This window comes from Diadema setosum, chromosome 5, assembly GCF_964275005.1.
Source record: "Diadema setosum chromosome 5, eeDiaSeto1, whole genome shotgun sequence".
Classification (NCBI taxonomy): Eukaryota; Metazoa; Echinodermata; class Echinoidea; order Diadematoida; family Diadematidae; genus Diadema; species Diadema setosum.
The window spans coordinates 6,063,196-6,075,915 of record NC_092689.1 but is presented as its reverse complement, the minus strand read 5'-3'; the positions used below and the strand labels follow the sequence as shown (position 1 = coordinate 6,075,915).

The window sequence follows — 12,720 nt, the reverse complement described above, 5'->3', positions numbered from 1 at the left end:
ACGTTTCATGCAGTTTTAAAAACGCTGTTGGTGAAGAGCCGAGTGAAATGGATGATATTGTTGAGTTGTCTTTGAACTGCGATCTATAGCGCCCTGAGAATGGAAACATTTTAAATTCCAATAACAAAGATTCCCTGTGCCATTTTTGTAGTTGCTTTATACCATTATGCCGTCCTGAGATCTCTGATAATCTCTGTGGGCTTTGACTATGTATGCATTGATCTATTTTTGTTTTAATATACAGTTGTATAAACTTCTGATATACCCACATAGTACAGGCATAGTCTTTTGAGTGGGTTGATACCTCCATTTCTTTTCCAGAATATATAGGTATGTCTATACCTCTTCTTGTACTGATTGTGAACATGAACTGGCTGTTTTTTCTCTGCTTCCTAGGAGTATTATTCAATAAGATAAATGTCCATTATCACACATTACATTGAATGTTAATTCTGTTGAAAAAAAATAAAAGTAAAGTCTGAATTGAATTGATTTAATATATATATGTATATACATATGTATATATTAACACACACACACATATATATATATATATACATATGTATATATTAACACACACACACACACACACACACACACACACACATATATATATATATATATATATATATATATATATATATATATATATATATATATGTATGTATATATATGTGTTTCCATGTTGATAATGTAAATATTTGCAGCTACATGTAATATCATTATTTGTATCTACAGAGTACGGCTTCAAATGCAATGGATAAAAAGGTTTGGTGTATATCACCTCATGCTAGAAGAAAAGAAAAAGTGCCTGTATATAGGAAGGACTTATTAGACATCACTGACCCTAGGCACAACATTCGCAATTTTTACCAAAAAAAAAAAGTTTATTTATGCTGAAACATGGCAAACAGAAAGACACGAATCTGTTCATTTCAAATATCATAACATTCTGTTTCAATCCAGAGAGAAAAATTGCACATAATCTTACTGACATAGCATAAACATCACTTGAACAAAAACACACAATATGGCGAGTCGACAGGAAATTTACACGCATTCGTACGCACATTGGTTGAGTATATGCGTAAATGGTTCTCATATACATAGATGAAAATATATATGCATTAACTTCTTAGTTTATGTACACCATAAATCTGCAGCTGAATTCTATATCCACTTATAATGTGTGTATAATTATGAGCACATATGAAACCATGCAAAGCTTTTATTCACTGCATGTTGAATTTGATTTGTCCACACCTTCCAAACTGCAAGCAAATGAACAAACTTGATGAGCACCCCACATCGGAATATGATAACATGATGGCTTTTTTTTTTTCTGTTTTCAGTCATTGTGACCACATTGAAGCAAGAATCAAAACCCTCATCGCTTACATATATTTGACATTAGAGTCACTGTTGTGTACCCCTGTTATAAGAGTTTCTCATAAAAAGGTCCATTCTGACGAACAATAACGCGTTCAACGCGACACGAATTATTTTAAGAAAACAAAAACAACAACGACATATACGTTATCTAGTAAAGGTATGTTGATGTAACAATCAAACATACCAAATACAAAAACACACACAATCGTGCAAGAAGACACTTTAATCTCTTTTGACTTTTTAAAAGGGACTCTGCATATTGACTGTATGTAGATTCATAAAACCTTCATCATCAGTAAGTGGCTAACTGTCTAAAAATAAATAAATAGATGAATAAAAAAAAATAGGTAGGTGTCATGTATCTTAATGATATTTCCAACTTTTTCTTGAGATCACTTGGATACTTCTAAAAAAAACCCTTCAAAAACAAGATTCTGTCGGTGACATCAGCTGTCAATCATTGCTAAAGTACTAAAATAACTAACAAAGGAGACTGAAATGTCTCTTTCCCCGCGTAGACCGCGCATAACTTCCATCTTTCCCTACAGTACCTTTTGTTAATCGTATTATACCGGGTGTCCCCCCCCCCAAAAAAAAAAAAAAAAAAAAAAGCGGAACGGTGGATTTTCAGTACCTTGCGTTTTAAAAGTGATATATTTTTTGACATCATTAGAAAAAGCATCTTCCGCAGAAGACAATGATACCAAAATCATTAAATTTGGTTCAGTACTTTTTATTCTACGCCAATTTCTGTAAATGCAGTTATTTTCAAATTTCGCCGGATTATGAGATAATAATTTCGGTGCGACGAGCGTTCCATACGGTGAATTGTGTAAGCTCGTTGATCCATGTCAACAAAAGATACAGCTTTCACATTGGGCGCGCAAACACACACACACACACACACACACACGCACACACACGCTGTTTTTTCCTGGCCCGCGCCCATTGTGAAAGCTGTATCGTTTGTTGACATGGATCACCGAGCTTACACAATATTCACCGTATGGATCGCGTGTCGCGCTCAAATTATTATCTCATAAGAAGCAAAAATCCGGCGAAATTTGAAAATGACTGCATTTACAGAAATTGACGCAGAATAAAAAGTGCTTAACCAAATTTAATGATTTTGGTATCATTGTCTTTTGCGGAAGATGCTCTTTCTAATGATGTCAAAAAATGTATCACTTTTAAAACGCAAGGTACTGAAAATCCACCGTTCCGCTTTTTTTGGGACACCCGGTATAGTAGCATGGAAACATTCAAGTTAATCTCAGTCTAGGGGAGGTGCATTCAAGTGAATTTTGTCAGTAATATTAGCACTTTAAAATGGCTGACACGCAGATAATGTTACTGGTAGAATCTTGGTTTTGTGAAAGTTCTTTTGTGGGCTTATGCAAATAATCTGAAGAAAAATAGTAGAACTATTAATATTATTAAATTTATTGCACGTTTAGATATTCATTTGGACCTGTAAGGGATGTTGGGGGTATCGAGAATCAACACAACTCAATATGCATTTGCATTACATAGTTCCTTTAAAAGCCCAAAATCATAATACGGACGCATACTCAAATCTGATGTTGTTTACTACCAGACGATACATGTTGCTTGAGCCCAGATCTGGTATGTAACGTTCGTGAACTACTGGTCCATACAGTGGACTCCCGTTATAACGAAGTCCTCGGGACCGGGAGTTTTCTTTCGTTATATCGAAATTTCGTTAGAACTGAACAAATGAACAATAAAAAACCTAGACAAACAAAGAGAGGTTAATGTCGGGTCCTGAATTTTTATTTCGCTGTAACCGGAATTTCTTTATAACCGTGTTTGTTATAATGGGAGTGCACTGTATAAGTATCAACTCTGAGTTATTTTCTTTCTCTCTTTCGCTCAAGCAGGAGAATGATAACTAATGGGACCACGGTAGGAAGAGCCATTAGATAGGCCGAAACGCTCCTCCGTGTGCGTCCACCTCCTGATGACGCTCCTGTATTTGGTCTCTGAGGTCCCTGGTTCGGTCCCTGACTGCTGGTTCCACCTGTACGTATGTGAGAGCGGAGATATTCGTTCGTTAAAAGGACGCGATCGAAGTGAGAATCAAAGAAAAATCAATATTTGTTTGGTGGTTTTTTTTCTGAGACAGAGAAGATGAGTTCACCATGATTTAAATGACCTGCTCGGCATGCGGCTTGGCAGTAAGAATAAAGCCCGCCGCACACTTATGGCGGGCAAAATGAGTCGTAAATAACACAACTATGCAACTGTACAACTGTACAGCCCTTGAATGCCTGTTTGGTTGTCACTCGTACGGGCCGAAGTGCCATTAAGTGAACAACTATACATCCCTGCATACAATCACGGAACGCCTGGTGGGTTTTAGCCAATCAGGATGCAATTAACTAGACAGTCTCATGATTGTTTGGTTGTAAACAGAGATAATTGAGCGCCGTGCTCTATCATCCTTGATTGTTATCACGTTCCGTGATTTTAAATCCACCATGATGTGATAGATTAGACAACCATTCCTCCGGGCGGCAAATGGTTGTAAAATTATACCATTCAAACCCTAGGCCCGAATTCACGAAGGTGGTACAAATGAAACCATGGTTCAAACCATGGACAAAAACCATGGAGCACCAAGTGTCGCACGGCATATTTCCTTACGAAATTGGTCATTTCGTCGACAAAATGACCGTTTCGTTAACGAAATTATCATTTCGTGGACGAAATGTTCCTTTAGTTACAAAATGTTGTCGACGAAGTGACTGATCTCGTAACAAATATTCCATGCAACACTTAGCTCTCCATGGTTTAATTTGTACCACCTTCGTGAATTCGGGCCCTAGTGTTTTGGTTAAAGTCTTTTTGTATGAAACTTGATGTTTATTTCTCCGTGCTGCATATACGTACTACTGTCAATCACAAACAATATCAAAACAGTGTACATGGGACTAAAAGTCCTACACCTATTCCAAACGAGAGAGAGAGAGCAGTGCAGCTGCCCAGTTAATCGCACCCTGATTGGTTAAAATGTAGGGAGGTATAGTTGTTCACTTAATGACACTTCGGCACGTACGAGAGACAGCCATACAAGCATTCTAGGGCTGTACAATTGCGCAGTTGCGCAGTTGCATAGTTGAACAGTTGCATAGTTGTACGGTTTCTTGCGTTCTGATTGGTTAAAACCTGACATCCATTCCATGGCTGTATACTTGTATGGCTGTATCGAATTCTGTCATATCTAGCCCGTCATACTATGCACATTACACGATCAGACCGGTCGTACGACCTTAAGACCGCAAGTGTGACGTCACCAGACGTAGAAATTTGACATGTCGAATTTTCACGACAGTTCGTGGGCTTTCAACCAATCACGATACAGTATAATGCAAGCGCGCGAAATGCGCATCTATACTCTTCGGTTTTAAAAGCGGGGATCAGCTAATAAGCAAAGGAAAAAAAAAAAAAGGCTTTCAGCGCAACCCCCCCCCCCAAAAAAAAAAAAAAAACAACAACAACAACAAAAAACAAAAAACAAACAAAACACAAACAAAACACGTACTTTAAGTTAACAACACGAATTTGAGTAACTTTCTTTGATTCCCCAGCGATTTTTTTCTTCCTAAAGCATTGCCCATGACTTAGCTTTAGGCTTGTACATCCAAAGTCGGAGATGAGAAAAAAAAAGGGGCATGAGTTTTCGATCAAGTCCAAAGATAATGATTAATGAACAAACATGTCACACATATGCCTTGAACCCGATCAAACATACGTTTACGACCATCGAGGTCTTCTAATCCCTGTCCAAGAATTAGAATACGACGATTGGAATGTCACGCTCGGTGGTATCATCTGTCTTCTTCTGTTGTCATGGCAATACGTCCATATGGCACTACAAGGCTACTATTAGCAGAAGTCATTCACCGGTTCACCGGGTCACGAGGGCCACTTTTGTAAGGCAACTGTTTACGTATACACCCGCGGAAATGTGTGTGTGTTTGTGTGTTATGAGTGTTGATGGCCACTGAAAAAGGCTTTAGAAGTGGAGAGGACTGATTTAATTGCAAGACATTCAGTTCTCCCTCAAACGTAATCAACGCGTATTTATGTCTAATCCTGATCCTTACCACAGAGTCTTGTAAAGGCAAAGTAGATGTTAGCATTTAAGATTCTGCATCATTGGTAGTCCCTCTGAAAACATGCACCGGGGAAAAGGCACATATGGTTAAAGGGATGGTATAGTTTTGGTTGACATGGGGCTTCAGGTTTTCAATGTTTTTTGATGGTGATATTTTGAGATAATGAGAAACTTTTTACAAAACATGAAAAAGCATATCGATTATAATAGGAGTTGAAGGTTCATTTGATGGAAATTGGTGTTGAAAATGCTGAGATATCTCAAACAAAGCGATCCTAATAGGACCCACCATTTATTACGATTGCTTTGTTTTACTTTGTTTTCGGATATCTCAGCCATTTCAAAACGGATTTTCATCAAATAAGTTTTGAATTCCTGTGAGAATTGTATGCTCTTTAACATTTCATAAAGTACATGGTTATAAGTATCTCCAAAAAAGTTAAAAGCTGAATCCGCACCTCCACTAATACTATACCATCCCTTAAAAAAAAACGAGTCAAATCGTATCATCCTCGATTCTGCGATGAGTATGTGGTGACACTGAAGCCCGCCGCACACTATACGACTCACGACCTTACGACTGACAGACTTTTGATCTGAAATAAACAAGCGTGTTTATTCTGAGGCTACTGTGGATTATTTCGGATCCAGAGTCTGTCAGTTGTATAGTCGTGAGTCGTATAGTGTGCGGCGGACTTTAGTTTCGTTTACCCATGTTCACGACCATAATGAGCTTGCTGGCCTTGCTGACCGTGTTGCGACCAGTGCAGTTAAATCTGGCCACGTTGAAGCGATCCGGGAGGTTGGCGACGCTGAGTACCGAGGTTACGACTGTCTGCGACTGGGGGCTGGTCACGATGGACACGTTCTTATTCATGTAGCCCCCGCTCTCGAAGGTGAAATTCGAATATGTCCAGGCAATACGAGGCAGTGGATATCCCTTCGCCTTGCACTCAAGACGCAGGGGACCCTTGTTGGGCAGCTCCTGCCATCGAATAAGCGGCGCCGTCACGATTTCGACCGGAACTACGTAATCAGGAGATTAAATCAAGATTAGGGGGAATAGGTTTAAACGTTGGAATCATTCATCCACTTAGAAAAAAAAAGATAAACAAAATGCCATTAACTTCTTTAATCCCTTATTCTATAACAGGCGACCCCATTTACGCAGGTGTTACACTGTCCCGAAATTGAGCAAAGATGGACACACGATCAAGGAAATTTCACTTTCGGCTCTGATGTTATAAACGTCTTTCGTGAAGGCACAGTAAGTCGTACATAGTTTCTCTGACTCGTGAGCGAGGGCAAAATCTTTAACGTGCCAATAACAGCCCGAAGATCTTGCAAAGGTTCATTTCATTTAAAGATTCACATCTACGCGTAGACTTCTACTGTGGTTCGGGTGTCATTGTGTAACCTTCTGTAGGCATCGTACTAGCATTTGCTTTTAACCAAGTTCGGCGCCACCTTCGTGCGAAATTGAAAATTCCATTTTCGTACGGCCTTCTTGTGTCAATTTTGGGATAGTGTGATGCTTTCCTAATTAACGAGGTAGGCCTACTTTGTCCCATCAGGCTTCTTCTGTGATATGGAAATTTCGTTACAGTCGATAAAATGAAATATACATGTAATGATTTGGGAAACTAAATTTTTACCTTATAAAATGATAATGTCTTCTTTATCCATGGTAAACATTTGAGTTGTCAGTGCTCAACCGGAAGGCCCTGCCATTATTATTACCCTAAAGCGTTGCCAGGTACCCATTATATATACGTAGGTGGAGAGGGACGTGGTGGGTAAACAAATCTTGTCCATGAACGAAAGAACTGGGCGGGAATTGAACTCGAATCCTCCATTTAGGAGTCGATGGAGTGGGAAAAAGTCTTTGTAGAACAATCAAAGCACGACGGGATTTTGCAAATACATGTATACATCTCACTTCTTCAGTATACGTCCTTAATTGGTTCGTTCACGTCCAGTTCCTTTAAGGACTATAAAGAAAAGTGTGATACTTCCGTCACAAACTGAACACGTTCTGCTTCTCTACAAAATCATAATGTGCTGAAGAGGTCGCCAATGAGTTGTAGAAAACAACTCACTTTATTGCAGATGCTTCATTTTACACTCATGATATATCAAGGAGAATAATCATGAGCATACAACGATATGAGTGTTTAGAGATATAATATATGCTGTTTTCTGATATAGGCAAGCATGTCGGTTCGAGATTATGGTATGCCCTGGCATGATTGGAGCCATTAAATAGACCAAACTCGTAATACGCACAGTTCTCATTGTCGTGTTCCTAAAATCTCATTTTAAAAAATGAATAAATTTAAAAAGAAATTACATTGAATTAACGACAGCACACTATGCTTCATCCTCAATATTGCGTGTGTTTATATGATATCTTTATATTCATGACTTCACATACAATTAGCGTTGATGATCTGCGCCACAGTTTGGTGTCGTCCACGAAAGAAATATCGATATTGGCAGGTGTAGACCCCAGCGTTTGAGATTCCGGCATTGAGGATCACCAACTGTTCGTTTCCAACGACCCGGTAGTCAGGAACACGATCTTTATTCAGGTCATACATCCCCGGCTGACCACCTATAAAGATGTTATCCTATTAATGAGATAAAGTGGACAATACATTTGCAATTTGAATTTTCATCATTCTCTGTTATAATTATTGCTCTTAAAGTTGCAAATAGATCATGACATCATTTTTGCGTTTTAATTGAAGTGACATAGATTTTCTCTCCGATAAGCATCGAATAAATGAAGTAATGATTATCCGTTGATTCGATAAAACGCGCAGAAGGAAATCTATAGTACTGTTTAATAACTTGATACCTTTAGCCAAAAGAGATTTCCACCAAAATTTCCTCGGGCTGGGCATCTGAGTGTGATGTTGGCGTCTCTTCGGATAATTTGATGGGGTGAAGGCATCAGAATCGGTCCTGTTGTTGTCGACAAACATCAGGAAGATAAGAAATATGTAGATGATATAGTACCTCAAGGAAAGAGCGCTACTAGTATACAAATGATTCTTTAAAGGTAGGGGATACCTTTTACAGACCTCCCAAAATGCAGCAAAACATTAAATATGAACCTCAGGGACTTGTTCAGGCCACTGCTGAGAAATTTGGAAGTCAACAGTAAATCTACAATTTGAATAATGCACAAAACTCAACTACTCAGTAGTTCTGTGTGTCAGCCACACTTAAGCCTTTTTGTTGCAGTCTTCTGTATTTTTTTTTTTATCTATAAACACAAATCTGAAAGTTAAACACAAATCTAAAAGTATAAGAGCTGATGTAATAACATATAGAGTGTGTGGCAAGAATGTATATAGAAATTGTTGTAAGTTTTGATGAACTTTCTTCACAAAATATACATGATGGACACACATGCACTGCATGGGTCTGCAAAGGTAGCCTAGTAATGTACTGGAATTTACGGTGAGCCCCGAAAAATTCAATTCAAAATCTAACGGTCAATAAAAATGTACTAAATGTTACCTTCCACTTTCAACACTTTATAGGAGTTTCTAAAATGATACTCTCTTCAACATACCACTGTATTTATACAACTCTTCATTCAAGGCATGCAAATGGGATTCCCTACCTTTAAGGTAATTCATGGCATTAAATATACCTCTACTGCTGGTGGGTCAGTAGCCAAAATGGAAAAATTCACTGAAATATCTATTTCACTCTTGAATCTACTAAAGCAGCTTAAGAACCCTATTGCAAAAACAAAAACCTAACCGTAAATATATGTTGGAGAATGATGCCATGGGCGTTAATCGTACATAGAGATTATATAAATCGAGACACTTCTTATCTTATTAATCAAATGATATTATTTCCAAGGCAATATGACACCATAATAAAGTTATTTCTCAAAAATTCGCATTTGTATTGAACCATGACACGTTCCAAATATTCTTTAGATATCAAATGATATCTAAGTAGTACGATTATATATTTCCAGGACATTGGTAATGAACATTAATGGAACAGCCCAACCCACGTGGTAATACTGTGAACGTTGTACTGGCTATGCCGAAGGCCGGTGCCGCCATACGGCATCCATATCGTCCACTGTCCCCCGGTTGCGCGTTGTGGATGAAGAGGAAACTGATCGTCATGTCTTCCCTCTGAGTCTGCTCCGTCTCGATGACGTATTTGTTATTCTCAAAGATAAGGCGGCCATCTTTGGTCCACTCGATATCTGGGGCAGTGTGGTACCAACTCGCTCTGCAGTTGATGGCGTACTGACGTCCAAGCGGTCCCTCAATCCCGGGTTTTGGTGTTACTTCAATCACTGTTCGGTTACAACAGAGACCGGGAAAGAGAGAGAGAGAGAGAGAGACAGACAGATTGTACAGCAAGCCATGATCAAACGGAATATTATTTTGTATGGTATATCCGAGGCGTACAGCGTTCTTTGGCGGCCTTACAACAGCAAATGTCATGAACAAGCTACCGACTTTGATAGTTACAGGTGGGCGGGCCATAACTATAATAGGGACTATTGGGGGTTCAAAATTGGAAGTGGTGGACCTTTCTGAGGAAGTGAAGCGACCTACCCGGGTAGGGTCTGGGAGGGGCGTGGCCGTACGTAGGACTTTTTTTTTGGGGGGGGGGGGGGGCAGGAATATGTTCAATCTATGGGAAACGCCCAAGCTAGAGAGCACCACCGGCCTACCAGGGGGAGGGTTTCGGAGGGTACGGAGGATATAGTCCCCCTTTCAATTAATAAACGGATCGCTTGAGTTTTAAGAATTGAAATTCAACAACGTGGTACACACACACACACACACACACAAAATCCAACCCAAACCAAATAAATTCTGTAACTGTTGATTTTATTTTTCATTACTGATCAAAGTATCTAAAAATGTCATATAAGATCCGCGAGCAAGCAGGGGGAGGGTGTGCTAAGGGGTATTCCTTTTCCAACACGAGGGAGCTGTTGCATGTTTTGAAATTGAAATGCAAGAGTCTGGTGCTCAGTTTAATTTGGTTTGATATTTTGGAAAATTGGATGTCAAAACAGGAATACGACATGCTGATCGAGAAAAATAGAGCAAACGAAATTCACCTTCGGTTTTTGTCATTTTCTGATCTGCTGCTCAAATTATTTGAATACCTAACAGCAACGGCAGAGTGGGAGTGATTTGCCCTAGCTCCGACGTGAGGAAGGTTTAATGTTTTTTAAGGTTGAAATCAAGTTTTATAGTGCACGCTTTGTGTGGAATATTCGGAAAATAGTTCATCAAGAAAGTAGACAATACGTTGGTTATTTATTGATAATTCACACAGCAAGAAAGAATCTACATGTATTTTTGTGTGAAACTTGATGCACTTTAAGCTTACTTTTAAATGCATATGTTCTAAATGTTCCTCCCAAATTGTGCCTCAGATCACTGAATTCAGTTGAAAACTAAAATACATTAACCCCTCCCGAACCCTCGCTAGCGCCTCCTCCCCCCCCCATCGAACCTATCCCCCCCCCCCCCCAATTCCCGAAAGAAAGTAAAAATCCTGCGTACGGCCATGTCAGTCCCAGTCCTTTTTCTCACTCTTTGGCTTTCCTCAGAAAATTACACTTCAGCAAATTTTGCACCAGCCCTAAAATATTCCAAATACGGGCCCATTACACATTGTTGGTTGGAAAAAGCGGTTAATTTGAACTATTGGGCATGCAGTATTCCCTTCCCCAGATTGTAGTGGGAAAAACAAGGCCACACTACTCAATATAAAAGACACAAATTCATTACAGTGTAGCCCTTTGTCGCAGTAAAAACTTATCTGAAAGTATTTAATCCATTGTGAGGATTACGTTGTATAGCCCTACATGCTGCATCAGCTTCAGATATGAACGTACCGTAAGTCTTGTCTCGATTTCGAAAGATGCATAACTGCCATTTCTCCCAAGTCCATTACCATTTGGAATGCTTTAAGATCTATTGTCATTGTTTTCTAAGAATATCTTTACATTAGTTTTAGCCTATTGCTGCCACTACATATACATAACAAACATACATACGTGCAAACTATTACGCATTGCCACAACATAGCATACATTTTGTCACAGTAAAACAATCTCATTAGGCGTAGAAGTTTCTCATTCGAGCTGCGCAGTTGTAGAGGTTCTAAAATTTTTAACTCTACTTTTGTTATCATCTTTTATATACTTGAATGGTATGTGAAAACGACTTAATAAAATTTGACAATTTTAATATCTATGACTTCATTATATTTGAATGAAATGTCGATAAAGTTAATAAAGAAAGAGTATATTTATGCATGTAAAGGCTATACCATATACATATTAAAACACACACGCACACATTCAAACACATAAAAGATACATTCATACACACTATGAGATTTTGTCACGGCGAAACGGCCGCATTTAGCTTAGAAGTTTGTGATTTGAACTGCGAATGCATGTATTACATAGGTTCTGCGCTATATAGATATTTTGATAATTGCTGGTTTGAATGAATGAAACACGTGACAAAAGCTATTACCAAAATACATGTGGAAGCCCTGTCGCTCTCGCTAATTTGTGAAGACCCAACAAAAAGGACAAAAATAAAGAGAGAGAGAGAGAGAGAGAAAGAATGACAGTGGGGAAGATGGAGCATGGGAAAGCGGGGGTAGTAAGCTGGACAAGGTTTACAATGTTTGGATCGATAGATCTGTTTCTTACGTCTGAGTCCAGACGTTTTCTGACTTGAATCTATCTGCGGGAGACCCACCTCTCCTCCATACTACAAACGTGCTTCAATCGGCATGCGGTTCTGAATGCGAGGAATAAAGATGATAGATTCTCCCCAACGTTGACGTGTTAAGCAGCCTGAGGGCTCAGCTGCGCTTATGGCTATTAAAGTGACCCGCACGATCTATCCTTGTCGCTACCTCACCAAGAAGTGGGACATTCCCAGCCAGAGGGTCGTGCATTTTAGGTGCCTCGATTAGGGGATTCAGTAATGTCTATTCGTTTCTGATAAAGATCCTTGAGATTTCTCCTGGGATGATTGTAATTTTATCATATGATCGTATTTCGTTGTTTTTAGGGTTCTCATCGCATTTTTCTCTTTCTCTCTCAAGGTTAGAAATATGCTGATTAAGAAAGATATTCCCACTTGTTTTGAATTTGCAAC

At 39.0% G+C, this 12,720-nt stretch overlaps 1 protein-coding gene across 1 annotated transcript in view; it reads right to left on the bottom strand.

Annotated features, from left to right (window-relative positions):
- The window catches only part of LOC140228451 (neural cell adhesion molecule 2-like), a 66,150-nt gene extending 53,633 nt beyond the window's left edge, over positions 1 to 12,517 (bottom strand). The window contains exons 1-6 of the mRNA XM_072308667.1: positions 12,481 to 12,517; positions 9,576 to 9,869; positions 8,394 to 8,500; positions 7,968 to 8,163; positions 6,245 to 6,559; positions 3,368 to 3,433 (exon numbers count right to left, since the gene is read on the bottom strand). Of these exons, the coding sequence (XP_072164768.1) occupies positions 3,368 to 3,433; positions 6,245 to 6,559; positions 7,968 to 8,163; positions 8,394 to 8,500; positions 9,576 to 9,869; positions 12,481 to 12,517 (1,015 nt within the window). The remainder of the gene's footprint in view (positions 1 to 3,367; positions 3,434 to 6,244; positions 6,560 to 7,967; positions 8,164 to 8,393; positions 8,501 to 9,575; positions 9,870 to 12,480) is intronic.
- Positions 12,518 to 12,720: the final 203 nt, after the last annotated feature.